The sequence below is a fragment of the Dermacentor albipictus genome, chromosome 7 (genome assembly GCF_038994185.2).
Source record: "Dermacentor albipictus isolate Rhodes 1998 colony chromosome 7, USDA_Dalb.pri_finalv2, whole genome shotgun sequence".
Classification (NCBI taxonomy): domain Eukaryota; kingdom Metazoa; phylum Arthropoda; class Arachnida; order Ixodida; family Ixodidae; genus Dermacentor; species Dermacentor albipictus.
Genome location: NC_091827.1, coordinates 29,942,705 through 29,969,347, shown reverse-complemented (window position 1 = coordinate 29,969,347; position 26,643 = coordinate 29,942,705). Strand labels below are relative to the sequence as shown.

The following is a 26,643-nucleotide window of genomic DNA, read 5'->3' as shown; positions in this document are numbered from 1 at the left end:
CGTAAAAGCTTATTTTCGAAGCCTGAAAGAAATCCCGCCGAACACGAAAAGACACCGGCTTCTTTTTTATTTATTTTTTCGTGCTTGAAAAAAAGAAATTATGTAGCAAGCACAGAGCAACAGAAAGCCGGATCGGGAATTTTCAGGAAGTATGGTATGGTATGAAAAGCTTTATTCAGGTCCTTCAAGTCGCGCTAGATTATTAGCGCGAAGCGGGCCGCTGTCTACATTTTTCTCATTGACAATTCTGTTCTGAATACAAGATCTGAGCATTTGATTGGTCAATATAACTAACTGCGTAATTTGGCAGGATGCAAAAAAAAAAATGAAAAGCATCATTTGCTGCAAGCGACTGTAAACCACACTACCTTGGTTCTGCGCAGTTACGTGGCAATTCAGTGTTCCTTTTTTATTATTTTAGCAAAGAGTCAGGAGAGACATTGCATATAATTCTGTTAGCGGCACGGACAGACGTCAAGTTAACTTTCCGTTGCGGGAATTGTTATCTTTATTAGTTTCCTGATCATCACTCTTTATTTACACTTTTTGTTACTTATTTCTTTATTTTTTGCTGTAAAGCATAGACGAACGGAGTAGCCAATCTACGCTCTACTTCAATATCTCCACAGCAACCGGTGTATAAGAGAACAAAACAATGAATCGGTCATGCCTAACAAGTATTACTATCGATTAGTATCAGCAAGTATAAGCAGTTAACACTAAGTGCTTAGGTATCGTTAAGTAATGCATTCGAACGGCTTTCAGAACGAAGGGCCCGAGGCCTTCGAAATAACTCGTTACACAGGTCACTTCGTTGTCAAGATCGCGCACCACACAGCTCGCAACAGAACCGTGACAGAACCGTTCCTTCGTTATACGGGTCACTTCGTTGTAGAGGAGTCCGCTGTAGAGGGCGCGCTCTACCGTACTAGTATTATTTGGCACCATTTTCTCCGGCGCATCGGTCGCTCTACTTCAATACCTCCACAGCAACCGGTGCATAAGAGAACAAAACAATGAATCTATTATGCCTAACAAGTATTACTATTGATTAGTATAACCAAGTATAAGAACTTAATACTAAGTACTGTAGTATCATTAAGTAATGTAATCGAACGGCCTTCATAACGAATAGATTGAGGCTTCCGAAATGATTCTTTATGCAGGTCACTTCGTTGTAAAGGTCGCGCATTACGCAGCTCGCAACAGAACCGTGACAGAACCGTTCCTTCGTTATACGGGTCGCTCCGTTGTAGAGGAGTTCGCTGTAGAGGGCGCGCTCTCCCGCACTAGTACTATTTGGCACCATTTTCTCCGGCGCATCGGTCGCTTCACTTCGCGGGCTCCTCGCGCCTTTCCCGCGCGCTGCGCGGTATTAGGCGAGGCAGCGTGACTCCCGGTAGGCGGCGTGCAATCGCCGACACACGCTAGGCACGCGCGCCGATCGTAGCCCGCATCGACGACGACGGGGGGGACGTCGGTCGCGCCGCCTATCGGTTCCGCATGACCGGGTCGCACGCGACAGCGGCTCGGCGCCGACGCCGCAGCGAGAGACGCAACAACGGTAGCCGACGCGCGCAATCTCGCGGTGCCCCGTCGACGCGGCGACGTGAAAGCGCTCTCTTTCGCCTCGCTGCTTCTGGGCGCCGAAAAGGCCGCGCGAGATGCGTGTCCTTAGCGGGGGTGCGGGCCGCCGCCGGCCGGCTCGTCCCGTTTCCTGAACGCCCGGACGCTTTTCCGCTCGGCGGTGATAGCGGACGACCAGACAACGCACCTCCTTCTGTCCTACATTTTTTTTTTCTTTTTCTTCTTTTTCACCCTTTGAAATTGCTCCAACGCTACAAACAGGCGGGAAGAAAATAAAAAACAAGATGCCGTTCTTCCGATCGCTTCACACCGAGCCCACTAGTGGGAGAACAAGACAATTCATATCTCCATTATATAGTATGCATGCATGCGCAAGTGTGTGTGCGTGCGTGCGTGTGTGTGTGTGTGTGTGTGCGTGCGTGTGTGTGTGTGTGTGTGTGTGTGTGTGTGTGTGTGTGTGTGTGTGTGTGTGTGTGTGTGTGTGTGTGTGTGTGTGTGTGTGTGTGTGTGTGTGTGTGTGTGTGTTAGACTTGGCAATGCATATATGCGGTGCCACCATCCTCTTAGTCAAGAAGATAGAATACGTTCCCACTGCCTTTCCCAATATGCTCTCCCAGAACCAGGGACATGTCCTGTCTCCGACTGACCTTCCCCCCCCCCCCCCCCTAGCCTCGTACAGAGCATGCCACGGTCCTAGTCTCCTCACTGTCGTCCAATTCTCAGGACACGGTCCCACTCACTTTCCACTTGTACTCAGATCACAACGTCCTATGTCCTTCCAGTTATCCTCGTTGAGATCACAGGAAACGTTTCCACTGACCTCCTCACTGACGTCGCCCAGAGAGCAAGATATTATACAGGGCCTTTTTTATTGTTATTAGCTGCACCTAATTTTTAAGAAATGCCCGTAGTTGTTGGTACAATTCTAACTCTTGATCTAAATTACTCAATGAGGTGGCCTTTACTACTACGAGAAATCAAAATGCTTTGTTGAATAGTTCACATAGCTACGCTAATTATTATTTCTTATTTTTTTACCTTAAGGCACATATTTCACTCTACGAATAGTAGCCGGTGAGTTCAAGGCATAGCCACTTGAAACGGATTCTCACTACTCCACCAGATAATAATTTCCAAAGTCTCCGAATCAACGCATAGGCGTTCCAGTTATTTTTGTGCTTCAAAGCATGAAACAGCGTTTTCTTTAAAAAGTAAGCGAAGCAACATCACATTTTTCCGGCAAGTTTTATGGCACGTATGCCGAAACCAATGCCATCCTAGGAATTCGTTCCATGTCGATATGCCTTGCAAACTAAAAAGCTACAATTCGTAGATTGAAATATGTGCCATGCAGTAATTATATTAAACGTTAATAACCCTAATTATGCTAACTATTAAATTGAGCATTTTGATTTTTCGTCGAAGTAATGGGCACCTCACGGAGTTATTTAGATCAATGGTTAGAATTGTGTCCCTTGCCACAGGCAATTTATAAAAATTTGGTGCAGCTAAAAAAAAACACCCTGTATATCTTACGTCCCACGCACCCTTCGTCCGAAGCACCGGAAACATGTTCTCACTGTCCTAAAGGAAATCTATTATTTTCTAGCTGTCATTCTGAAATGTCAGACCCTTCTCAATGATCGTTTAAAATGTCGCACTTGAGGCCGAAAGCCCACTTTGACTTTTAAAGTTCCGCCTCCGCTTGTTTCGCTTGCATTTGACGTTTAATCCTGTCGTCACGCTCTTCGGGATAGTGAATCATCCCTTCACTTGAGAGTGAGAACAGTCACTGCCAAGTTCGGCAGCCTTGGCTTTACACACGTGACGTGTGTAAAGCCAAGACATACAACATGTGACGTGTCTGAGTCTGCGTGTGAAGAACCGGCACTAAACGTCTCATCTGGCCTGAGTGCCACACTAATATTTGTCACGAGACGGTAGAGCGAGGCCTCGGGACATTTTCGCAAAGTGTATGATATCCCTGGAAAATCGAGGATGGTTGCCAGTTCTATGTGCGACTACGTTCCCATGCAGTTAACATACCTATCGCGAGTTCCGGTTTGCTGACCGCAGCAGTTAACGAACTCAAAGAGCACAACCTCCGAGATTGTTCAAAGACCACCCGGTCGTGGAGGTCATGCGACGAATCACTGCAGTCTGGGTTTGGTCGACAGCGGGTCATCAATGGATGCCAGGCAAAGGACGCCGACGTTTCAACAAGGGGCCCCGACTTCGCCAGGTACCTGAGCAAGACAGGTTCGCTTGCTTGTCGAAACGTTCGCGACAACCTGGCACTTTCGATGGTCTCAGCCTGGATCCCTAGTAGTCCCCATTTTCCTGTAGCTCCTTTGACCTCTAGTCTGCGTTTGATTGATTACCTATTCGTGTATTTATTCGCGCTTTACGTTACACATACCGTAAGAACACTAACGAAGATTTGGTTTGCTATGCGACAGTTCGTTAAGTCCGCTTGTATGAATTGTCAGAGCTCCCTTTGTTTCGAGAGAAGGTCCGCAACCAAAAATTTCTCGCCCCTCCCCATCCCCTTCCATCAATATCACAAGAAATTTACCCTTCACTCTCCTGCCTTCAGTCTAAATTTGTCATTAGCAGCAGGTAAAGACTTGATGATGGAGGTGCGTGCTTTTGATGCCCAGCGTTAAGCCAGTGCATGCCAGGCAATACCAAAGACACATTTGACGTCTGGCGGACAGTGCCGGTTGTAACACCGTGCGGCATAAAAGAAACCGTAAAGCACCTCGTGCGTGACCACTCATCACACGATGGGTCGAAGGCTTGCCCTTCGGACAGCTATGGCAAAGTGAAATAACGGGCGTATTACAGGAGGGAAGGAGCTGGGATCGTGGCCTCGTGCGTCTTCGATGTGCGAAGCCGCGAAATCGCAGCTGGGTTTTGCGGAGATGCACCAGTGCATATAGCCGCATGTGACGAACTGAACGACGAACGCTTCGCAATGCTTGCGTGTGGGTGCACACCGTGAACTTCTCTCCTTCTCCTGATCTTTCAGTGCCCTTTTCCCATTGCAGGGTGGCCAACCGGACTAAGCCTGGCTAACCTCCCTGCATTTCCCCTATATGCCATCTCTCTATGTGCCCTCCTTATAGCCTTCATAGATCAGGGCCCATAGCATCGTCTCTTCCTAACGCCTAACCCTCTCCCGCCCCCCCCACCCCAAGACTGAGTTTCCCATTGTTGACACAGCATCCATTGCAGGGTATACCCAACCGGACTAAGCCTGGCTAATCTACCTGCATTTGCCTTGTATCACAGCTCTCTATGTGCCCTCCTTATAACCTTCACAGATCAGGGCCCATAGCAACGTCTTCTCCTAAAGCCTAACCCACCTCCCTCCTCAACCAACACTGAGTTTCCCATTGTTGACACAGCATTCTGAATGCACTGCAAGCAGGATTGCCCCAGCCATCGCAACAGCGCAGCCACTGCGCAAGCAGTGCACCAATGCGAAGCAGTGACGGCGCGTGCGAGATCCGCAGACAAAAAAAAAGAAAGAAAAGCAAACGCGCAGCCTGCCCCTCGAAGCCATTGTTCACGAAGCATGACTCACGGCGCTTGCGCAGACGGCCATGGCGGGTGATGCAAATGTCGGGAAAGCTGCTGCTGCTGCTGCTGCTGCTGCTGCTGCTGCTGCTGCTGCTGCTGCTGCTGCTGCTGCTGCTGCTGCTGCTGCATCCGCTGTTCGGCGAGGATACGTTCTGAATAAAAACAAAAGAAAAAGAACAACGACGTCTCGTATTGTGCTACAGCAAATAAGACATAATGGGAACGAGTTCAACGACAACCGACGCGACGTCGCACAAAATAAAGAACGCGTCGCTGGACACACTGGCCAGGGGACGGTCTGATACGTACACTGACACACGAACAGCGTCACAAACGCGAGCGATCATGCGTAGTCGTCATTGTTGCAAAAGGTTACAGTGTTTGGGACAGCAGACCGGCGGTGACTCGCGTCGAGAGACAGGCTTTTGATGACACGCGGGGTGAAAAACTCGGGGTATGTTTATGTAAAACAACGTTGTACAAAAATAAAGTAGTGGATAAACCTTGAACCCATCTGCAAGTTCAAGCGCCGGCGCAGGCTGTTCCCCCCAAAGCCCTTAGCACCGGAGTACTGATTTGTCCGAGGATAACTCGCAAGGTCTAGAAAGTTTTATCTCTTGGGAGAATTCGTCGGAGAAATGCATTGGTGGGTCGTGCGTTGTTGCCATGCGCGTAGCCGAAAGCGTAGAAGTCATTTCATTACCTTCGTTCTCTGTTCCTTTCCTTTCTTTTCCTTTCTCTCAAAGCACTGCGTCCTTGGAAAAAGACATAGTGCCTATCTCTTCGGTTTATTTTGCGCAGAATGCTACGCTTTTTACAGAAGCAAAGGTCCTGGAAAATTTTCCTCACAGTTCATCAGCTCAGATACCCACACAAGCTCTTCTGCAGTACACGAAGATGACAGCCTTCAGCGCTTCGGTGTATATTCGGTTCAGGACTTTGGGTTGAGTAGTCCAGCTATGCACTCAAGAGGTGGCAATGTGTGGGAGGTAAAAGTGTGTGCGTGTGCGTGGAGAGGGGGGGATGTTGTAGGAAATAAAAAGCCCTATGTTTATCCCCAAAAGGGCGCGGAAATTTCTTTATTTATTTATACACAGTGTAGCCCTGTTACAGGGCTATAGCACGAGTGGGCAATCTGGAGCAGTAAAATCGGCATAAGGGAAGCAAACACAAGCAAACAAACTGAAGCAGTTAACATAGACGAGCGAATACAAAGAACAACAGAACAGAAAAACTCACGGTGCGTTTACGAGTGGTAATGCGAATCTTTGAGCGCCTTAACTGTGATGTGGAAATCCTACGGAGACCAATAAATGTGTTTGATGATGATGAGGATGATGTTAGTCGTTGTTTACACGTCTTCATTCGCATTTTTCCCCTTAAATGGCTGCGGTGAATTGGCTTGCAAAGTGGCGGGAGTAATATGACGCTAGGCCTGATCCGCTCCCGATTCATCTCGAGCACTCGCTTTTAAACCACTACGCTCCCGTCCGGTGCTTGAGCGTTCACCGGCTTTCTATAAGCACACACTGGCGCAGCCGAAGGTGGTATGACGACGGGATGACGATTCCGAAACGATCGGGCAGCACGTCGACGGCAGCGTTAAGGCTGCCGTCGACTTGAGAACAACGGCGATGACGATGACTGTGTGACGACGATCGGAATTAGAAAGCGAGGCTGTAGCAATACGATGGCCCGCCACGGTGGCAAGACAAGGGCGCCATAATCACCATTCAACGACGACAGCATAAGTAGCTACGACGGAATGACGAAGAAGCGAAAGCGTCTTCGGTGGCACGACGACGGAACGACGGTGTTGGGATGCCGACGAGTGCAGACGGAAACGATGGAGTGACCGTGATCGTGCAGCGACGAGTGACTGAGCAACAACTTTTTATTACGTTTCACGAATAAAGCACGACAACGTGCGACGTGACGACAACCGTACGACGATATACTCTTATGACGTCGACGACTGATGACGACGATGGCCAACACCCAGCGGCATGACGACGGTGGCGCGATACCAAGTGGCACGCACCCCTGGCGGCTGTAGACCGCACTGTATACCCGGGAACGGCCCACCAGTGCGTACGGGGCCAACGGCGCAAGGTTGAGCAGATGGTTGAGAAAAGCTAATTCGCTCAAATAATACAAGTACGGCCAGTTACATATTCGGAAAGTACTCTCCTATGCCGACTGAAACGCTCATTTCTACTGAAGTATCAGCTTTTATGCGTTGCATACTGCAATCACTCAGTTCAGCCGTTGGGCGCGGCCGGGCAGCCACCATTGAGGGTATGAGCCATTGTTCATTGCTGCGCGTCTCATATGTGGGTCTATTCTCTTTTAAGTTTGCTATGTTTGTTATTAAGTTGCTTCTATTATGCGTTGCATATTGCAATCACTCAGTTCAGCCCTTGGGCGCGGCCGGGCAGCCACCAGTGACCTTTAGCGCAACCACGTGACGTGACGTCACGACAGCCGGAGGAAAAGCTGGGCTCCAACTCGCGCAATATGCAACGCATTCTTGGCTTAACCAAGCTAAGCCTGCCCACTTTTTACAGCTTTCTCGTTAAACTCCACGTCACAAGATGACGCTAGCAGAGCTGTCACTGTCGCACACTTCTCTCCGGTAACTTGGTATTTCGCAAACGGTAATGATCGTTGCGGACAGTCAAACTACCTATTGAGATGTTTTAACGCGATAGAGTTAAGGGCCCCGTGTCGCGGAAATCACGGTGCCGGCGTCGCAGCCGGCGTTGGCGTCCTGTCAGCGAAAATTGCCGCACATGTTTAGGTACGTGTAGATGCCACACCTTGCTATATGACGTGCGGTACATGCGGGTTATATCGCCCCACCATACTATTGCTAAAGTTGCTCAAACTTTGTCTTACGTTCTTGACAAAGCTATTCCTCAGAATCTTGAGAATGACAGCCGTAATGTGATGAAACAAAACATAGACAGCGCAAGCCTCTTATGTTAAATTCCTCAAAAAGTGAAGCATTAAATGTGCGAAACAATAACCGAAGCCTGAAAAAGTTTTTTGCGCGGCTGTGCACAATATCCGGGAACGACCCACACAAGAGGCTGCGTTTCTACAAGAAAGCTCGATTTCGTGCATAGTGTTCACCGCGAGCGTTTCTCTGTAAACATTGTGGTCACATAAGCTGCAGCTGAAGAAAAGAAAAGTGCACAATCAATGCATTCTACCGGTGCTAACATGTGGAGCAGAAACTTGGAGGTTGACAAACAAGCTAGAGAACAAGTTAAAAACCGCGCAAAGAGCGATGGAACGAAGAATGTTAGGCGTAACGTTAAGCGGTGTGGATCGGAGAGCAAACGGGATAGTCGATATTCCAATTCGCATCAAGAAATAAAAAGAATGGAGCTGGGCAGGCCATGCCATGCGTAGGGTAGATAACCGGTGGTCTATTAGAATTACAGAATGGGTACCAAGAGAAGGGAAGCGCAGTCGAGCACGGCAGAAAGCTAGGATGCATGCGGTGATGAAATGAGGAAATTCGCAGCCGCAAGTTGGAATCCGTTGGCTCATGAAAGGGGTAATTGGAGATCGCAGGGAGAGGCCTTCGTCCTGCAGTGGACATAAGATAGGCTGATGATGAAGCTGCAGTTATACCGGGAAGCGCGAGATGCAGTCATGGACCTTTGAATGCTGTCACGTTCCACTCTTAAACGCGAAGGTTAAGCGTCCTCTAAATTTTTATGAGGGGAGATGTGCGCTTCACGATTATGAGGCCTCGTAAAGGCCAATTTGCCTGTTGCTCTCTTACGCATCGCTCGAGTCGGTATACATACATAGCCCGGAGCCGTATATATATACAGCGTCGGTGACCCTGACCCAAAGAGCTGTTACGACCGCAGCGCTTCTAGGGACACCTCATACGGCTCGGCAGCTCAAATCAACTTCCTACTGCGCACTTCCGGTTTCTTCTTTTTCTTTTTTTTTTTCTCCACTCCTTTCAGCGTTTCTAACTCGTGCCTTATACTACGCGCGCAGGTTTGGGGGAGGCCCTTATCGCCGAGAATTATATTTACGCTCCCCCCCCTCCGGTATCTCGCGCCATCTCGGCGTCGACGGGGCAGAGTGTCCTTGTGCGTGAGGCAGCGCGCGAGGGTGATAACTCTCTCCCGCCTATCTCTTCTGCAACGTAAAGATATAGAGCGGCCCGAGGCCCTTACCTTTACGACCATTATAGGGGGTTCCATTTGCTTCCTTATCACTGCCTCGTTGTGGACAACAAACACAAACCTTATTCTCCTCTGGGTGCAGCGATGCTCACTTTAGGAGAGAGAGAGAGAGCTGCTCGAGCGGATACTTGACGAGTAGAAATGGGTCGCGGAGATGTGGTGGCACGCTGCGCACCCGTTCGTTTGGGGTCCCCTCGTAAGATCGCTGGCTACGCGTCACCGAGATGACTTCCGAGGTAATCGAAGAGGCAGCTACAGGTTTAACCCCTTTTCTCTCTCTCTCTTTCTCTCTCTGTGCGCTCGTGCGTGTCTGTCTGTCTTTGTGTTCGTCTGTCTGTCTTCATGTTCGTCTGCCTGTCTTCGTGTTCGTCTGCCTGTCTTCGTGTTCGTCTGCTTGTCTTCGTGTTCGTCTGCCTGTCTTCATGTTCGTCTGCCTGTCTTCGTGTTCGTCTGCTTGTCTTCGTGTTCATCTGCTTGTCTTCGTGTTCGCCTGCCTGCCTGCCTGCCTGCCTGCCTGCCTGCCTGCCTGCCTGCCTGCCTGCCTGCCTGCCTGCCTGCCTGCCTGCCTGCCTGCCTGCCTGCCTGCCTGCCTGCCTGCCTGCCTGCCTGCCTGCCTGCCTGCCTGCCTGCCTGCCTGCCTGCCTGCCTGCCTGCTGCCTGCCTGCCTGCCTGCCTGCCTGCCTGCCTGCCTGCCTGCCTGCCTGCCTGCCTGCCTGCCTGCCTGCCTGCCTGCCTGCCTGCCTGCCTGCCTGCCTGCCTGCCTGCCTGCCTGCCTGCCTGCCTGCCTGCCTGCCTGCCTGCCTGCCTGCCTGCCTGCCTGCCTGCCTGCCTGCCTGCCTGCCTGCCTGCCTGCCTGCCTGCCTGCCTGCCTGCCTGCCTGCCTGCCTGCCTGCCTGCCTGCCTGCCTGCCTGCCTGCCTGCCTGCCTGCCTGCCTGCCTGCCTGCCTGCCTGCCTGCCTGCCTGCCTGCCTGCCTGCCTGCCTGCCTGCCTGCCTGCCTGCCTGCCTGCCTGCCTGCCTGCCTGCCTGCCTGCCTGCCTGCCTGCCTGCCTGCCTGCCTGCCTGCCTGCCTGCCTGCCTGCCTGCCTGCCTGCCTGCCTGCCTGCCTGCCTGCCTGCCTGCCTGCCTGCCTGCCTGCCTGCCTGCCTGCCTGCCTGCCTGCCTGCCTGCCTGCCTGCCTGCCTGCCTGCCTGCCTGCCTGCCTGCCTGCCTGCCTGCCTGCCTGCCTGCCTGCCTGCCTGCCTGCCTGCCTGCCTGCCTGCCTGCCTGCCTGCCTGCCTGCCTGCCTGCCTGCCTGCCTGCCTGCCTGCCTGCCTGCCTGCCTGCCTGCCTGCCTGCCTGCCTGCCTGCCTGCCTGCCTGCCTGCCTGCCTGCCTGCCTGCCTGCCTGCCTGCCTGCCTGCCTGCCTGCCTGCCTGCCTGCCTGCCTGCCTGCCTGCCTGCCTGCCTGCCTGCCTGCCTGCCTGCCTGCCTGCCTGCCTGCCTGCCTGCCTGCCTGCCTGCCTGCCTGCCTGCCTGCCTGCCTGCCTGCCTGCCTGCCTGCCTGCCTGCCTGCCTGCCTGCCTGCCTGCCTGCCTGCCTGCCTGCCTGCCTGCCTGCCTGCCTGCCTGCCTGCCTGCCTGCCTGCCTGCCTGCCTGCCTGCCTGCCTGCCTGCCTGCCTGCCTGCCTGCCTGCCTGCCTGCCTGCCTGCCTGCCTGCCTGCCTGCCTGCCTGCCTGCCTGCCTGCCTGCCTGCCTGCCTGCCTGCCTGCCTGCCTGCCTGCCTGCCTGCCTGCCTGCCTGCCTGCCTGCCTGCCTGCCTGCCTGCCTGCCTGCCTGCCTGCCTGCCTGCCTGCCTGCCTGCCTGCCTGCCTGCCTGCCTGCCTGCCTGCCTGCCTGCCTGCCTGCCTGCCTGCCTGCCTGCCTGCCTGCCTGCCTGCCTGCCTGCCTGCCTGCCTGCCTGCCTGCCTGCCTGCCTGCCTGCCTGCCTGCCTGCCTGCCTGCCTGCCTGCCTGCCTGCCTGCCTGCCTGCCTGCCTGCCTGCCTGCCTGCCTGCCTGCCTGCCTGCCTGCCTGCCTGCCTGCCTGCCTGCCTGCCTGCCTGCCTGCCTGCCTGCCTGCCTGCCTGCCTGCCTGCCTGCCTGCCTGCCTGCCTGCCTGCCTGCCTGCCTGCCTGCCTGCCTGCCTGCCTGCCTGCCTGCCTGCCTGCCTGCCTGCCTGCCTGCCTGCCTGCCTGCCTGCCTGCCTGCCTGCCTGCCTGCCTGCCTGCCTGCCTGCCTGCCTGCCTGCCTGCCTGCCTGCCTGCCTGCCTGCCTGCCTGCCTGCCTGCCTGCCTGCCTGCCTGCCTGCCTGCCTGCCTGCCTGCCTGCCTGCCTGCCTGCCTGCCTGCCTGCCTGCCTGCCTGCCTGCCTGCCTGCCTGCCTGCCTGCCTGCCTGCCTGCCTGCCTGCCTGCCTGCCTGCCTGCCTGCCTGCCTGCCTGCCTGCCTGCCTGCCTGCCTGCCTGCCTGCCTGCCTGCCTGCCTGCCTGCCTGCCTGCCTGCCTGCCTGCCTGCCTGCCTGCCTGCCTGCCTGCCTGCCTGCCTGCCTGCCTGCCTGCCTGCCTGCCTGCCTGCCTGCCTGCCTGCCTGCCTGCCTGCCTGCCTGCCTGCCTGCCTGCCTGCCTGCCTGCCTGCCTGCCTGCCTGCCTGCCTGCCTGCCTGCCTGCCTGCCTGCCTGCCTGCCTGCCTGCCTGCCTGCCTGCCTGCCTGCCTGCCTGCCTGCCTGCCTGCCTGCCTGCCTGCCTGCCTGCCTGCCTGCCTGCCTGCCTGCCTGCCTGCCTGCCTGCCTGCCTGCCTGCCTGCCTGCCTGCCTGCCTGCCTGCCTGCCTGCCTGCCTGCCTGCCTGCCTGCCTGCCTGCCTGCCTGCCTGCCTGCCTGCCTGCCTGCCTGCCTGCCTGCCTGCCTGCCTGCCTGCCTGCCTGCCTGCCTGCCTGCCTGCCTGCCTGCCTGCCTGCCTGCCTGCCTGCCTGCCTGCCTGCCTGCCTGCCTGCCTGCCTGCCTGCCTGCCTGCCTGCCTGCCTGCCTGCCTGCCTGCCTGCCTGCCTGCCTGCCTGCCTGCCTGCCTGCCTGCCTGCCTGCCTGCCTGCCTGCCTGCCTGCCTGCCTGCCTGCCTGCCTGCCTGCCTGCCTGCCTGCCTGCCTGCCTGCCTGCCTGCCTGCCTGCCTGCCTGCCTGCCTGCCTGCCTGCCTGCCTGCCTGCCTGCCTGCCTGCCTGCCTGCCTGCCTGCCTGCCTGCCTGCCTGCCTGCCTGCCTGCCTGCCTGCCTGCCTGCCTGCCTGCCTGCCTGCCTGCCTGCCTGCCTGCCTGCCTGCCTGCCTGCCTGCCTGCCTGCCTGCCTGCCTGCCTGCCTGCCTGCCTGCCTGCCTGCCTGCCTGCCTGCCTGCCTGCCTGCCTGCCTGCCTGCCTGCCTGCCTGCCTGCCTGCCTGCCTGCCTGCCTGCCTGCCTGCCTGCCTGCCTGCCTGCCTGCCTGCCTGCCTGCCTGCCTGCCTGCCTGCCTGCCTGCCTGCCTGCCTGCCTGCCTGCCTGCCTGCCTGCCTGCCTGCCTGCCTGCCTGCCTGCCTGCCTGCCTGCCTGCCTGCCTGCCTGCCTGCCTGCCTGCCTGCCTGCCTGCCTGCCTGCCTGCCTGCCTGCCTGCCTGCCTGCCTGCCTGCCTGCCTGCCTGCCTGCCTGCCTGCCTGCCTGCCTGCCTGCCTGCCTGCCTGCCTGCCTGCCTGCCTGCCTGCCTGCCTGCCTGCCTGCCTGCCTGCCTGCCTGCCTGCCTGCCTGCCTGCCTGCCTGCCTGCCTGCCTGCCTGCCTGCCTGCCTGCCTGCCTGCCTGCCTGCCTGCCTGCCTGCCTGCCTGCCTGCCTGCCTGCCTGCCTGCCTGCCTGCCTGCCTGCCTGCCTGCCTGCCTGCCTGCCTGCCTGCCTGCCTGCCTGCCTGCCTGCCTGCCTGCCTGCCTGCCTGCCTGCCTGCCTGCCTGCCTGCCTGCCTGCCTGCCTGCCTGCCTGCCTGCCTGCCTGCCTGCCTGCCTGCCTGCCTGCCTGCCTGCCTGCCTGCCTGCCTGCCTGCCTGCCTGCCTGCCTGCCTGCCTGCCTGCCTGCCTGCCTGCCTGCCTGCCTGCCTGCCTGCCTGCCTGCCTGCCTGCCTGCCTGCCTGCCTGCCTGCCTGCCTGCCTGCCTGCCTGCCTGCCTGCCTGCCTGCCTGCCTGCCTGCCTGCCTGCCTGCCTGCCTGCCTGCCTGCCTGCCTGCCTGCCTGCCTGCCTGCCTGCCTGCCTGCCTGCCTGCCTGCCTGCCTGCCTGCCTGCCTGCCTGCCTGCCTGCCTGCCTGCCTGCCTGCCTGCCTGCCTGCCTGCCTGCCTGCCTGCCTGCCTGCCTGCCTGCCTGCCTGCCTGCCTGCCTGCCTGCCTGCCTGCCTGCCTGCCTGCCTGCCTGCCTGCCTGCCTGCCTGCCTGCCTGCCTGCCTGCCTGCCTGCCTGCCTGCCTGCCTGCCTGCCTGCCTGCCTGCCTGCCTGCCTGCCTGCCTGCCTGCCTGCCTGCCTGCCTGCCTGCCTGCCTGCCTGCCTGCCTGCCTGCCTGCCTGCCTGCCTGCCTGCCTGCCTGCCTGCCTGCCTGCCTGCCTGCCTGCCTGCCTGCCTGCCTGCCTGCCTGCCTGCCTGCCTGCCTGCCTGCCTGCCTGCCTGCCTGCCTGCCTGCCTGCCTGCCTGCCTGCCTGCCTGCCTGCCTGCCTGCCTGCCTGCCTGCCTGCCTGCCTGCCTGCCTGCCTGCCTGCCTGCCTGCCTGCCTGCCTGCCTGCCTGCCTGCCTGCCTGCCTGCCTGCCTGCCTGCCTGCCTGCCTGCCTGCCTGCCTGCCTGCCTGCCTGCCTGCCTGCCTGCCTGCCTGCCTGCCTGCCTGCCTGCCTGCCTGCCTGCCTGCCTGCCTGCCTGCCTGCCTGCCTGCCTGCCTGCCTGCCTGCCTGCCTGCCTGCCTGCCTGCCTGCCTGCCTGCCTGCCTGCCTGCCTGCCTGCCTGCCTGCCTGCCTGCCTGCCTGCCTGCCTGCCTGCCTGCCTGCCTGCCTGCCTGCCTGCCTGCCTGCCTGCCTGCCTGCCTGCCTGCCTGCCTGCCTGCCTGCCTGCCTGCCTGCCTGCCTGCCTGCCTGCCTGCCTGCCTGCCTGCCTGCCTGCCTGCCTGCCTGCCTGCCTGCCTGCCTGCCTGCCTGCCTGCCTGCCTGCCTGCCTGCCTGCCTGCCTGCCTGCCTGCCTGCCTGCCTGCCTGCCTGCCTGCCTGCCTGCCTGCCTGCCTGCCTGCCTGCCTGCCTGCCTGCCTGCCTGCCTGCCTGCCTGCCTGCCTGCCTGCCTGCCTGCCTGCCTGCCTGCCTGCCTGCCTGCCTGCCTGCCTGCCTGCCTGCCTGCCTGCCTGCCTGCCTGCCTGCCTGCCTGCCTGCCTGCCTGCCTGCCTGCCTGCCTGCCTGCCTGCCTGCCTGCCTGCCTGCCTGCCTGCCTGCCTGCCTGCCTGCCTGCCTGCCTGCCTGCCTGCCTGCCTGCCTGCCTGCCTGCCTGCCTGCCTGCCTGCCTGCCTGCCTGCCTGCCTGCCTGCCTGCCTGCCTGCCTGCCTGCCTGCCTGCCTGCCTGCCTGCCTGCCTGCCTGCCTGCCTGCCTGCCTGCCTGCCTGCCTGCCTGCCTGCCTGCCTGCCTGCCTGCCTGCCTGCCTGCCTGCCTGCCTGCCTGCCTGCCTGCCTGCCTGCCTGCCTGCCTGCCTGCCTGCCTGCCTGCCTGCCTGCCTGCCTGCCTGCCTGCCTGCCTGCCTGCCTGCCTGCCTGCCTGCCTGCCTGCCTGCCTGCCTGCCTGCCTGCCTGCCTGCCTGCCTGCCTGCCTGCCTGCCTGCCTGCCTGCCTGCCTGCCTGCCTGCCTGCCTGCCTGCCTGCCTGCCTGCCTGCCTGCCTGCCTGCCTGCCTGCCTGCCTGCCTGCCTGCCTGCCTGCCTGCCTGCCTGCCTGCCTGCCTGCCTGCCTGCCTGCCTGCCTGCCTGCCTGCCTGCCTGCCTGCCTGCCTGCCTGCCTGCCTGCCTGCCTGCCTGCCTGCCTGCCTGCCTGCCTGCCTGCCTGCCTGCCTGCCTGCCTGCCTGCCTGCCTGCCTGCCTGCCTGCCTGCCTGCCTGCCTGCCTGCCTGCCTGCCTGCCTGCCTGCCTGCCTGCCTGCCTGCCTGCCTGCCTGCCTGCCTGCCTGCCTGCCTGCCTGCCTGCCTGCCTGCCTGCCTGCCTGCCTGCCTGCCTGCCTGCCTGCCTGCCTGCCTGCCTGCCTGCCTGCCTGCCTGCCTGCCTGCCTGCCTGCCTGCCTGCCTGCCTGCCTGCCTGCCTGCCTGCCTGCCTGCCTGCCTGCCTGCCTGCCTGCCTGCCTGCCTGCCTGCCTGCCTGCCTGCCTGCCTGCCTGCCTGCCTGCCTGCCTGCCTGCCTGCCTGCCTGCCTGCCTGCCTGCCTGCCTGCCTGCCTGCCTGCCTGCCTGCCTGCCTGCCTGCCTGCCTGCCTGCCTGTCTGTCTGTCTGTCTGTCTGTCTGTCTGTCTGTCTGTCTGTCTGTCTGTCTGTCTGTCTGTCTGTCTGTCTGTCTGTCTGTCTGTCTGTCTGTCTGTCTGTCTGTCTGTCTGTCTGTCTGTCTGTCTGTCTGTCTGTCTGTCTGTCTGTCTGTCTGTCTGTCTGTCTGTCTGTCTGTCTGTCTGTCTGTCTGTCTGTCTGTCTGTCTGTCTGTCTGTCTGTCTGTCTGTCTGTCTGTCTGTCTGTCTGTCTGTCTGTCTGTCTGTCTGTCTGTCTGTCTGTCTGTCTGTCTGTCTGTCTGTCTGTCTGTCTGTCTGTCTGTCTGTCTGTCTGTCTGTCTGTGCGAGTCTGTGTTCATGCGTGTGCCTACGTGCGCGCGCAGCGACAAACGCTCGCGAGGCTTGATGCCTTTCGGTGGTTTCGAGTTCGGTTAGACGAACACCGCGAAGAAAAAAAAAATTCGGTGCACCTAAAGTGTGCTGGCTAATTCAGGCCTATGAACTGTGCGCAGGCCCAAGTACACACACGCACACACACATCCACACGCTGCAAGCATCAAGTTTAACCCTGTCGTTCCGGAATTTGCATAAAGAAAACCGAGCAACGCGAACAGCGCGATATCTGGTTCGCTTGCGCTGTTCCTGTCATCTCTGCACTCATATCAACAATGCTTCGTTCCCTTACGGATAGGCGTATAACAGTGGCGTAGACAGTACTTTGACTCGGGGCATGTTTTCAGCCTGCTCAAAACACGTCGCTCTTTCACAGTAATTCTCCCAGGGAACACAGGCGGTGTACAACTAAGTAACAAAGAAAAGAAATTAAGACCCAAGTTTCCGGAAATTGAGTTAAACACCAGCTAGCAACGCAATACCTGTAATAACGAAATCGCCTTATTCGAAATATCGCATTACTCGATGTTGACCGAGCTATGAAGGTAAACAGCAAATAGTAAATAATACTCCAGCGTCAGTCCGCCACACGTGGCAGCAGCTCCTCGAGACTGTAAACGCGTCCCGTGGTGACGACCGACTGAGGAAGCCGATGTTCACGGACGTGAGCAAAGTTTGAATATAAGTTCTGAGAGCGCTGTTGCAGTGCACTTTAGGCGTTATTAAGAATCCTTTTGGAGCCTCTCCACATTCAACGACATGCGGCTTACAACCAAGTCCATCTCCCATCCCGATGACTTCGTTATAACGAGAGTTCCCCGCGCTTAACCTCACAAAAGGGCAGCGCCCCGCCAGTCTTCGTACTGCCCACGTGCTCAACGGCCCAGATGCCTCTCGCACGTCGCTGATTAGCTACGCTGCCGACGAAGGAGCCGCGCTGTACGCCCAAGCTCTCACGAGCCTCAAATCTCCCGAAGCGCCACCACGCGGTTAACAGGTGCGCGCACCTTAAAGCGGCCACATTTTATGTACGACCCTTCTTGTCGACGACAATCACATACAGGCATTCGGTAGCCTTGTCATTGGCAATCGCATCGTCCAACCGTGCACCACTGCGTTTGTATATATATATATATATACAGGCGGGCGGCGCCCGTTTACAGTTCTGTACACGCTACCAGTTCCATTACATTCGGACACACGTGTACGCAACGACGGCGAAGAGAAACATCCATTCCTCCGTGCGTCCCGTACACGGCTACGGCTACGTCTCCGCGCGGCTTCATCACCGACGGCGAAGAAGCACGTTGAACTCCCCTATCTGCAGCAAGCGCTCCCGCGTCGAACTCGGCGTGATCGATGCCGGTTGCCTTTGGGGCAGCGATAATGCTCCTAATGACAGCCGATAGCGTCGGCCCAATCCATTAACTTGCTTCGTTCTGCTCCGCGTGTCCGTCCAGTTCGTCGAGATGCGTGTATACATCGTGAGCGCACGGCGCGGGAAGCATCTGTTGAGCAACGATCTCGGGGCTACGAGGGAGTGCTTGTGCGACGAGCAAGAAAGAAAACACGAGGAAGGGGGAGAGGGGGGGGGGTCACCACTGGCCGTTGCGGAGCCTACTACGTAGACGAGTCAAAAACAAGTTTCGGCCATTACCGGGCGATCGGCAGAGTCTACGGAGAAGAAAACGAAGAGGAAGAAGACGAAGCAGTGGTCTTTTTTTCGCGGACAAGGGATTTAGCGATCAAGAAGGAGCGGCACACTCAACTGCACCGCCCCGCACAGAAAGACGGAACGCGGTGCGTTTACGAGCCAACGCTCGCTACCGCAAAATGTGGGTCACGTGTTCGGTTTGTCGCGGGGTGTACACAGCGAGACGCGTGGGAGGGTACGGCGGAAGTTGGAAGGGTTCGATGCGCTGTACACGTGTTATTGACGTGTTAGTGAAGTGTTAGTGAAGTGAAGCAGTGAAGTGATGTAGTGAACTGTTATTGTCTTTACCTGCCTGGTTGCCGAAATCCAATCTGTGACCGTTTGGGGGTGCGTAAGAAGGAGGGAGAGCCCAGACATTCGTCAAGGAAACTTTCAGTTTGACAAGCGATGACGCCCGTAATGGTATAGAGTATATATACTCCATTCACTTTTCGTGTATAGTGTTCTCCCGCATATATAGGGTGTCCCAGCTAACGATATACCCAAGCTGTTCAAAGAAAAAAAAAGAAATCACGAAGCAATTAAGGCGCAGTTATAAAACTTCCGGTGTTCAGTTGTCAGAGGCCTGACGACCGAACAGCGTTTTATAATTGTGTCTTGCACTGTTTTTTTTTTCAGCGACGTTGTATATGGCTAGGGATTGTAAGAGTTGGAGGACTATCCCACCGCTGGCAACCAGTTGTAAGGTTTAGATGTAGTTGAAGGGAGGGACTTCCTATCTCTGGCTGCCAGTTGTACGGGCTGTAGTCGGGCATGAAATAAGTGGTAGCTGGCCCACGCCGTCGTCCAACTCACCCACGCTTGGTATGTGGTTGTAGGGAGGAACTAACTCTCATTGAGAACTAGGAGTACGGGATTTATTTACAGTATTTACATTACGACAGGAGGTACATTTCAACAGCCTAGTCTGACTCCCAAATCGAGCCCGCAAGACGAAGCACGCAGCACATGAGCACGGCAAGCAGCCGACAAAACGGCTGCCTAAAAACCTTCTGTCCTCCCTAGATCCCTAGGTGAGGGAAAACAGCTGTCCAAGCTTCGTCCAATCGGACCGTCCACAGTCGTTGGAGGCGTAGCCCTCCCCCTCAAAGGCCTTTGAGGGGGAGGACTCACTCTCACTATGCAAGAAAAGGCGGGGCATGCAGACAGGACACGAGAGAAGTGGACAACACAAACGCCGTCCACTTCTCTTGTGTCCTGCCTGCACGCCTCACCTTTTCTTGCATAATGAATCCCTACGAACTAAAGTCGGATAAAACTTTAGAAAAAAGGGGAGGCCCCGCCCAGATGACCGAAGCGGCGAAGTCACCGGCTGTCCGGCGCATGACGTCGGTCCAGAGTGCACGTCCATTGGTGGATGCTAGTGCATCCGCCTCAGAGGAGTAAACGCCCCCTTTTTTCTAAAGTTGTATCCGACTATAGCTCAGCTTTCTGTCGTTCTGAGCTAAACACACTCACATATGCACTTTCGATTCCCAGAACATACCGAGTTGAGCGGGTCCTCGTAGACAGATTGTCACGCTAGACCCCAGTGGGCGCCTCTTGATTGCAGAGCTGACTTCTCAGGTAGCCGCCACGACTGTCAGCAGACTGTGACGAATTACGGGGCCCGCGGAAACGCACCGCAAAGCCCTCTTTTCCAGGAGTCCTCTTGCTCCAAGTAGACCGTGAAGGCGACAGCGAATCCAATAGCAACACTCGGTCCGCCGAACGTGGCTAACCTTGCTCGCGTCGCCACCGCTCCGAAAGACTTGCATGGTTGGTTAACGTTGCTGGCGTCGCCAGTTCTCCGAAGCGATTTGTCGTAGCGGGCCGGGAGGGCTCGAAGGTCGCTTCTCCGAAGGACGCCACCCCCGCAGGCTGATGGTAACAGGATCCACGCGTTCGTGTTTTTGCGTCAACAATAAAAACCAACGAGTGTGGGCCAATGCCGGAGATAGTTCAATACCGGGCCGACCCGGGGCTGAGGTGACGCAGGCTTCAAGCACTCCGCCAATAATAATAATAATAATAATAATAATAATAATAATAATAATAATAATAGTAATAATAATAATAAATGAAATAAATAAATAAATACGAATTGTTTCAAGTCGATGGGTATACTAGAATCGTTTCTGAGCAGCACACCGACACCCAAGCAGGAGGCGCTGCCATATACGCAAAGGACGAAATGTATGCACCGCCATACAACCTCGACTCGCAGGAGGACAATGCTGCTAACTCTGGGCATGCCGAAGAAAGCGATGATCGCGTCGCAACTTCGTTTCCGAGACAATGCTTCTTATCAACGATAATTAAATATCATCGCATGCCTTCACAAGACTAGATCCGCCTGTAGCTATAGCACCGTATTCGTCCTCCTAAGCCACAGTCACCTGAACAGGTAACAAACGCAGTCTCCAGCGCAGGTGTCCAGAACATGGTACGTTATACGTATTATTCTTATACATGAATAATCTGTATTTAATATATATGTATACTTATTATGCAATATTAGTTACACGTATTATTCTTATAGAGGTTACTTATATGTATTATTCTTTGCTTTGCGGTGTGGCGCTCTATAGCGCTTTAGGCAAGCGTGGCGGCGTCTATACGTATATCGTTTTGATCGCCTGCACGCCACCCCTTTATTGTGTCCAAAGCAGGGCCACTGAATTCAGGACCTCACAGGTTGAGTAGCGACGACTTGCTACGGAGACCACTTTGCCGCTTCGCGTCGCAAGACTGCAGACACGAACTACACGGTCAGGAAACAGCGACACTCTCTCAGACTAGCCCCCCACCCTCTCGAGTAATCTGCAGCCCTACTCCCTCTCCAGATAACGGACGAAATGCCTGCTCCTATCACCCACTGGCTGGCCCGCGAACGCCATTTTGCATATCCTGTACGCCTCCGCACACGGTGTCCATTCATATAGTGTTATGCTGCGCCGCAACCGCCCTTATTAGACAGCTTTAGCTTGTCTGTGCACACGTATTGCTCTTTGCGAAAATACTGGGTTGCACTAAACGTGGACGAGAGTAACTACGATTATGGTGGCATATTGCGGCGCTTTGTGTACAACAAGGCGGTGTGAAACTTATTTTTTCTATGCGTTTCAGACGGGGCTGCATGTTGTCGGCATATATAAGCGCGTGGCATACATGCACATACCGTATTTACTAAATTCTAAGCACCCCCTTTCTTTTATGATCGCGATGCCCAAAGTGAGGGGGGGTGCTTAGATACGAAAAATCTTGAATGACCCCCCCCCCCCTCCCCTTTTCGCTGCGACATCACGACGAGACGGGTGCGAGAAATAACATTTTATTTTGCAAACATCCAAAAGAAAACTCGGTGCAGACAGTGAGCCCACCGCTTGTGTCGGATGCTTAGTCCGGCTGTGCGGCAAGATCGCGACGCGGACGCCGTTCCACCTCGGGACTCCGACGGCTCCGGCTCGATGACAGAGCGAGCAAGCGCGCTTGGCGGTCTTTGCTACGCGCTCTTCCTAACAAATAGGGGGGTGCTTAGGTTCGCATGCAAACTTTTTTTCCAAATACTTTCGCGAAAGTAGAGGGGGGTGCTTAGAATCGCGAAAATACGGTAAATATATGCGGGACGTCACGGCGACGGCGTAAATTTGCGTGGGAAGTTCCACATAATTGCTGTGGCAGTGTAAAGCGCCTTATATCTCAGCTAAGCAACAGCGAGAACGGAGGCCAATCGCGAGCGAGAGTTCTGCGCATGCGCATTCGAATGCCCGCTCAACGCCCGAGTCCTGGAGCCTCCGGGCCTTAGAAACGGGATGTTATAACGGGCCTATAGATATACAGCCTATATCTATAGATGTAGAACACCCCATAGAACGAACAGCCTATAGATAAACAAGCGTGGAGTGGGTTGCATTTCTTTCGAAAACAAGCCCACAGCTGAGCTGGGAATTCGCCATGACCCTTTTTCGAACGCTGTCAAAGAGACCGAGCTCTTCCTCGGCTGATATATTCCTTGCAGCCTCTTTAGTTGTCAACACGTGGGCACTACACCGTAATGAACAACAAGAAAAGAATATGACACACTTCTTGCACCTTCAAAGCGCAAGCGTGTAATGGCCCGTGTAATGAAGATAACGCGGCATGTTTAACTTGGCTCGATATGAGAATGCTTTCGCAACGCGCATTGATGACGGTAGGCGTCTTATCGCAGGCACTCATCTCCGCCTAGCCGCTGGGGTGAAAGTCATGATTGCATCGCTTTCTCTACATCGCACTTTTTTGTTTCTTTATCACAGCGTGGGCGATAGCGAAAGTGCTTCCACGAAACTCTCGGAGTCACTCAGGCGTCACATGACCTTCAATGAGGAAGTAAGGTGTTATGTGCAGCCGCACCTCTAGGGGCGTGTGGGGGGTGGGGGGTGGGGGGAGAAAATGACTGCCGGGTGAGCAAATAAAGGTTATCTTTGTGTGCCACAACACGGGTATAGGGCAGTTTTCGCAGAAGTGCTTTTTTCCGTAGCCAAATGCCTCTTCCGCGGTTATATGCACCAACTAAGCAACGGGGATGGGCTTCGACTGCCCTGGCAATGTGCCTCGAGTGGCCCGATGTGCAGAGTGCCTGCAGCGGCCACTCGCGCGGCAATGTTGCGTGTATTGGCGGCCTTCTTTCACGCTCGGAAAAATATTTCTTTGTAGCACGGACTGCGCAACAGAAAGCTGTGTCGGGAGTTTTTCATGTTGCTCCACAATTTTCTCATTGGCACTTTTCATGTAATTATAATACTTGAGAAGTTGCTTAATTAATTAAGACTAACGATGTAATTGGGCGGGATGAAAAAACTCTGAGTATTTCTAAGCGACGGCAAACGTCGCTTTTGTTCTGTCGAGCTACATGGAATTTACGTATTTTTAATGTTACGTGGGACACCGCGCGCGTGAGCGCGCGCGCGGGCACGCAAGCACACACACACACACACACACACACACGTACATCATAGGAAGCTAAGAAACAATGATAGATAGATAGATAGATAGATAGATAGATAGATAGATAGATAGATAGATAGATAGATAGATAGATAGATAGATAGATAGATAGATAGATAGATAGATAGATAGATAGATAGATAGATAGATAGATAGATAGATAGATAGATAGATAGATAGATAGATAGATAGATAGATAGATAGACAGACAGACAGACAGACAGACAGACAGACAGACAGACAGACAGACAGACAGACAGACAGACAGACAGACAGACAGACAGACAGACAGACAGACAGACAGACAGACAGATAGATAGATAGATAGATAGATAGATAGATAGATAGATAGATAGATAGATAGATAGATAGATAGATAGATAGATAGATAGATAGATAGATAGATAGATAGATAGATAGATAGATAGATAGATAGATAGATAGATAGATAGATGGTAACTGATGGCCGCGACCTCAAAGGAGCCTCAGACTCATTTCTCTCGTATTTACCACTAAATCGCCACTGATTTTTTAAAAGTATTTTCGTACATAAATAAGTCTATTCGTACATAGCGCCGGGAAGGCCATACACTCTAAGAAAAATCCCGGGGAAAACGGGAGTAACTGCGCCGTTAGTCCTAAAAAGGGCGCTTTCGTCCCTTAAAGGACTAACTGCATGAATGTGCGTGCCGTGTGCAAATTTCGGAGAGTAAGTGTTTAGTCCCTGCTCGGAAAGAGAGCAATGGGAGGACGAACGGCATCAGTTACTCCCCAGGCACTTCGCTGTTTTCGTCCGTGTCATAGAGTGATGCGGCGAAAACGGTATTGTCTATAAATCGTGAATGGTTCGAAGTTCGTGCATTGTCTATTGAACTACATGCGAAGCAGCATCTTGCCTCTTCGTGAGAAAATTACGTGAAACTTAAAACTGGAATGTGAAGAGGCATGCCCTTCGTGCGCACCCCATAAGTGAGCGATACACATTAAACGCGCAAGTCATTGATAGACGGCTAGATTTTCTTGGTCAACAGTACCTAAGTTCCTTCCGTACCAAGGACGTTGCGAACTGAAGCGATGTGTAGCTCAAACGGCACACGCTAAGCGACAGAGAAATTGCCCTTGTCTGTCGTCTTCGGTGCCCCGTTTGAACTCGCTACACGCATACATGGCGTAGTGCCTCAGTTTAAATCACCCTAAAAATACTCGGGCTGATTTCTTTTCGCAGTCGCTTATAGTTGCAAGTACACTCAACGTTAGACTCTCACTGCATAGCTTGCACAAAATACGGAGTCACTTTTGTATGGCCGCACTTACGTTCCCATGCTTAACCTTGTCTAAATATCCCTTCTTCTCAAGGAAGTGACGTGGTGGAGGCAGCTAACGCGTGTGTGTGTTTGCCAGAATTTTGAACTGTCATTGGACTGTATACTATCTGTGAATTTGTTGCTCTTGTATGTTCATATGTAATGTAACTGCGTTGGCTTGACAGTACCGATAATTCCATGCAATAATAAAAAATAAAGAATCTACGTGGTGGAGTGGTTAGAGTACCTGACTTGTGACCGAGAGGGCGTGAGTTCGACTCCTGCTCTCGGGCACGTTTTTTTTTTCAGCTTATAATTTTTTTATTAGGGTATAAATGCCTAATTTAATTAATTCCACCTTTGCGGAGCATCGGAACGAATTACAGTTACTCCCTTGAGGACCATCGGGCAGGGGCAACTGTTAGTCCCCAAAGGAGCAAGCGCATGGGGAGTAACAGTTCATCCCATGTCAGTTCGTCCCAAAAAGGACTAATGGTTGTGGCAAATCAGTTAGTCCCCAAAAGGACTAACCTCCCTACCCCTTTTAGTCCTTTTTTTCTTAGAGTGTAGCAATAGGTTACATCACTCTGAAGAAGAAGAAAGAAAGTTATGTGGGAGTTATAAATGAGAAATAACGGTACAGGCTTCACGCAATTCGAGAGCTGTTATTTTGCACTCATGCCACGTGCACACAGCAAAGTACGTGGAGCTGACAAATTGTTCATTCAAGAAAGAAAATAATACGCACACTCAACTAACATGTAATGCGCAAAACAGCAGGACGTCGGTTGTAACAGGAAGCCCATAAACAGGAATTCGCTAACCCGACGGACAGAGAACACATGTTGGCCAAATCGCATCAGGATAACTTAGCAAAAGAATCTGTTTCGAAAACAGGAAATACTTGCTTGCACAACACGTCACCGTCACTGAATTTGAACTCTCGACAGGCGCTTTTTTTTATATGGATCAAGGAAACCATATGCAGTGGAAATTTAGTTTCGATAACAAATGTTGACACCCAGAACAATAATAATAATAAAAGAGAACAAATATGCGTGATGTCACCTGACCACCAAATTATACCTGTAGAGCTCGGCTAGCCTAAGCAGACATGTACGGAGTGATGCGTACCAAACGCAAAAGAAGAGAGGTTATGTCAACGACCGTGTAGCAACCGAATAGTTGAACTCGTTAAGCACAAAGAAATAAGGTGCACCATGGTCCCATATTGTTTTAAGTCGCGCAAACAATTGCAGACAGACTTACCGTTTTCAGCTGTAGGCCTAGCAGATGTCTTTCTCCCTCTCTCTTTCTTGTCAAAAGGTTCCGCTCGCAATGCAAATGTTCAGCACCATTCAACGGAGCATTCCTGCGGGAACAGTGCACACATGTATTTATAAGTTCTCAAATGTGCAACATAGAGAGAGAGAGAGAGAAAGCAAGGGTAGGGAAGGCAGGGAGGTCAACCAGAACAGCATCCGGTTTGCTACCCTACACTGGGGGTGGGGGAAATGGGAATAGAAAGAGGAAGAAAGGGAGAGAGTCACATAGACACGTGTGCAATTAGAGGGTTCTAGCCTTAGATTAGTGCTCTACACGGAAAAGCGCCGGACTGCACATTTAACACTTTCATCCGACAAAATGGCGCAGTGACAGGGCCGTAGCGTTACCACCATAATACCGTATGACTCCCATGGAAGCGATAAATGGCTAAAACTTTCTAATGTTAGGCTACGCATTGTAAGAGATGTGGTCGGGCATGTCAAAAAGGCTTAGCTGGCCCAAGCCGTCGTTCGACTCGTCCACGCTGAGAACTTTGTTGAAGGGACAAACTCGTTCTCATTGAGAACGAGGAGTACTGGATTTATTTACAACATCTGCTTGAAGGGTGGAGAAGGTTACATTTTATCAGTCGAGCATGAATGAAACGAAGCACACCGAGGAGCCGAAAACGGCTGCTTAAAACCCTCTCTGTACGCCCTAGATTCCCAGAGATCATTACCCCCGCTCGCCGATCTTAACAGCATGGAAACGCTTCAATGAAGTTGGTGCCACTCTTTCGTCAGCGAGCTTTTTTTACAGAACCAAGTTACTTTCATCCTCGACTTTGTTCCCTAAGCACTCACGATGGTATTGCCCTTGCGAACATGCATACCAATGTTGTCAGATGTACCAATACATACCAATGTTGTCCAATGTACCAATAATTACTAATGTCTAATGTACCAGCGTATACCAATGCTGTCCATTGCAACAACATCCCAATGCTCTCTGATGTATCGATGCATACCAATGTTGTCCAGGATACACATACAAGCCAATGTTGTCCAACGTACCAACGTATACCAATGTTGTCCAAAGTACCAATGCATACCAA

General features: G+C 54.6%; 1 protein-coding gene across 6 annotated transcripts in view; it reads right to left on the bottom strand.

The window, feature by feature from the left end:
- Positions 1–26,643, bottom strand: part of LOC135917461 (nuclear transcription factor Y subunit gamma-like) — a 496,387-nt gene that overhangs the window by 231,734 nt on the left and 238,010 nt on the right. For all 6 annotated transcript variants that reach the window (XR_011507364.1, XR_011507365.1, XR_011507363.1 and 3 more), the window contains 2 exons: positions 25,533–25,635; positions 5,177–5,324 (listed from right to left, as the gene is read on the bottom strand). Coding sequence is in view for 2 of the 6 variants with exons in the window: in XM_070521822.1 (XP_070377923.1) it covers positions 5,177–5,301 (125 nt within the window). In the remaining 4 variants the exon portion in view is untranslated. The remainder of the gene's footprint in view (positions 1–5,176; positions 5,325–25,532; positions 25,636–26,643) is intronic.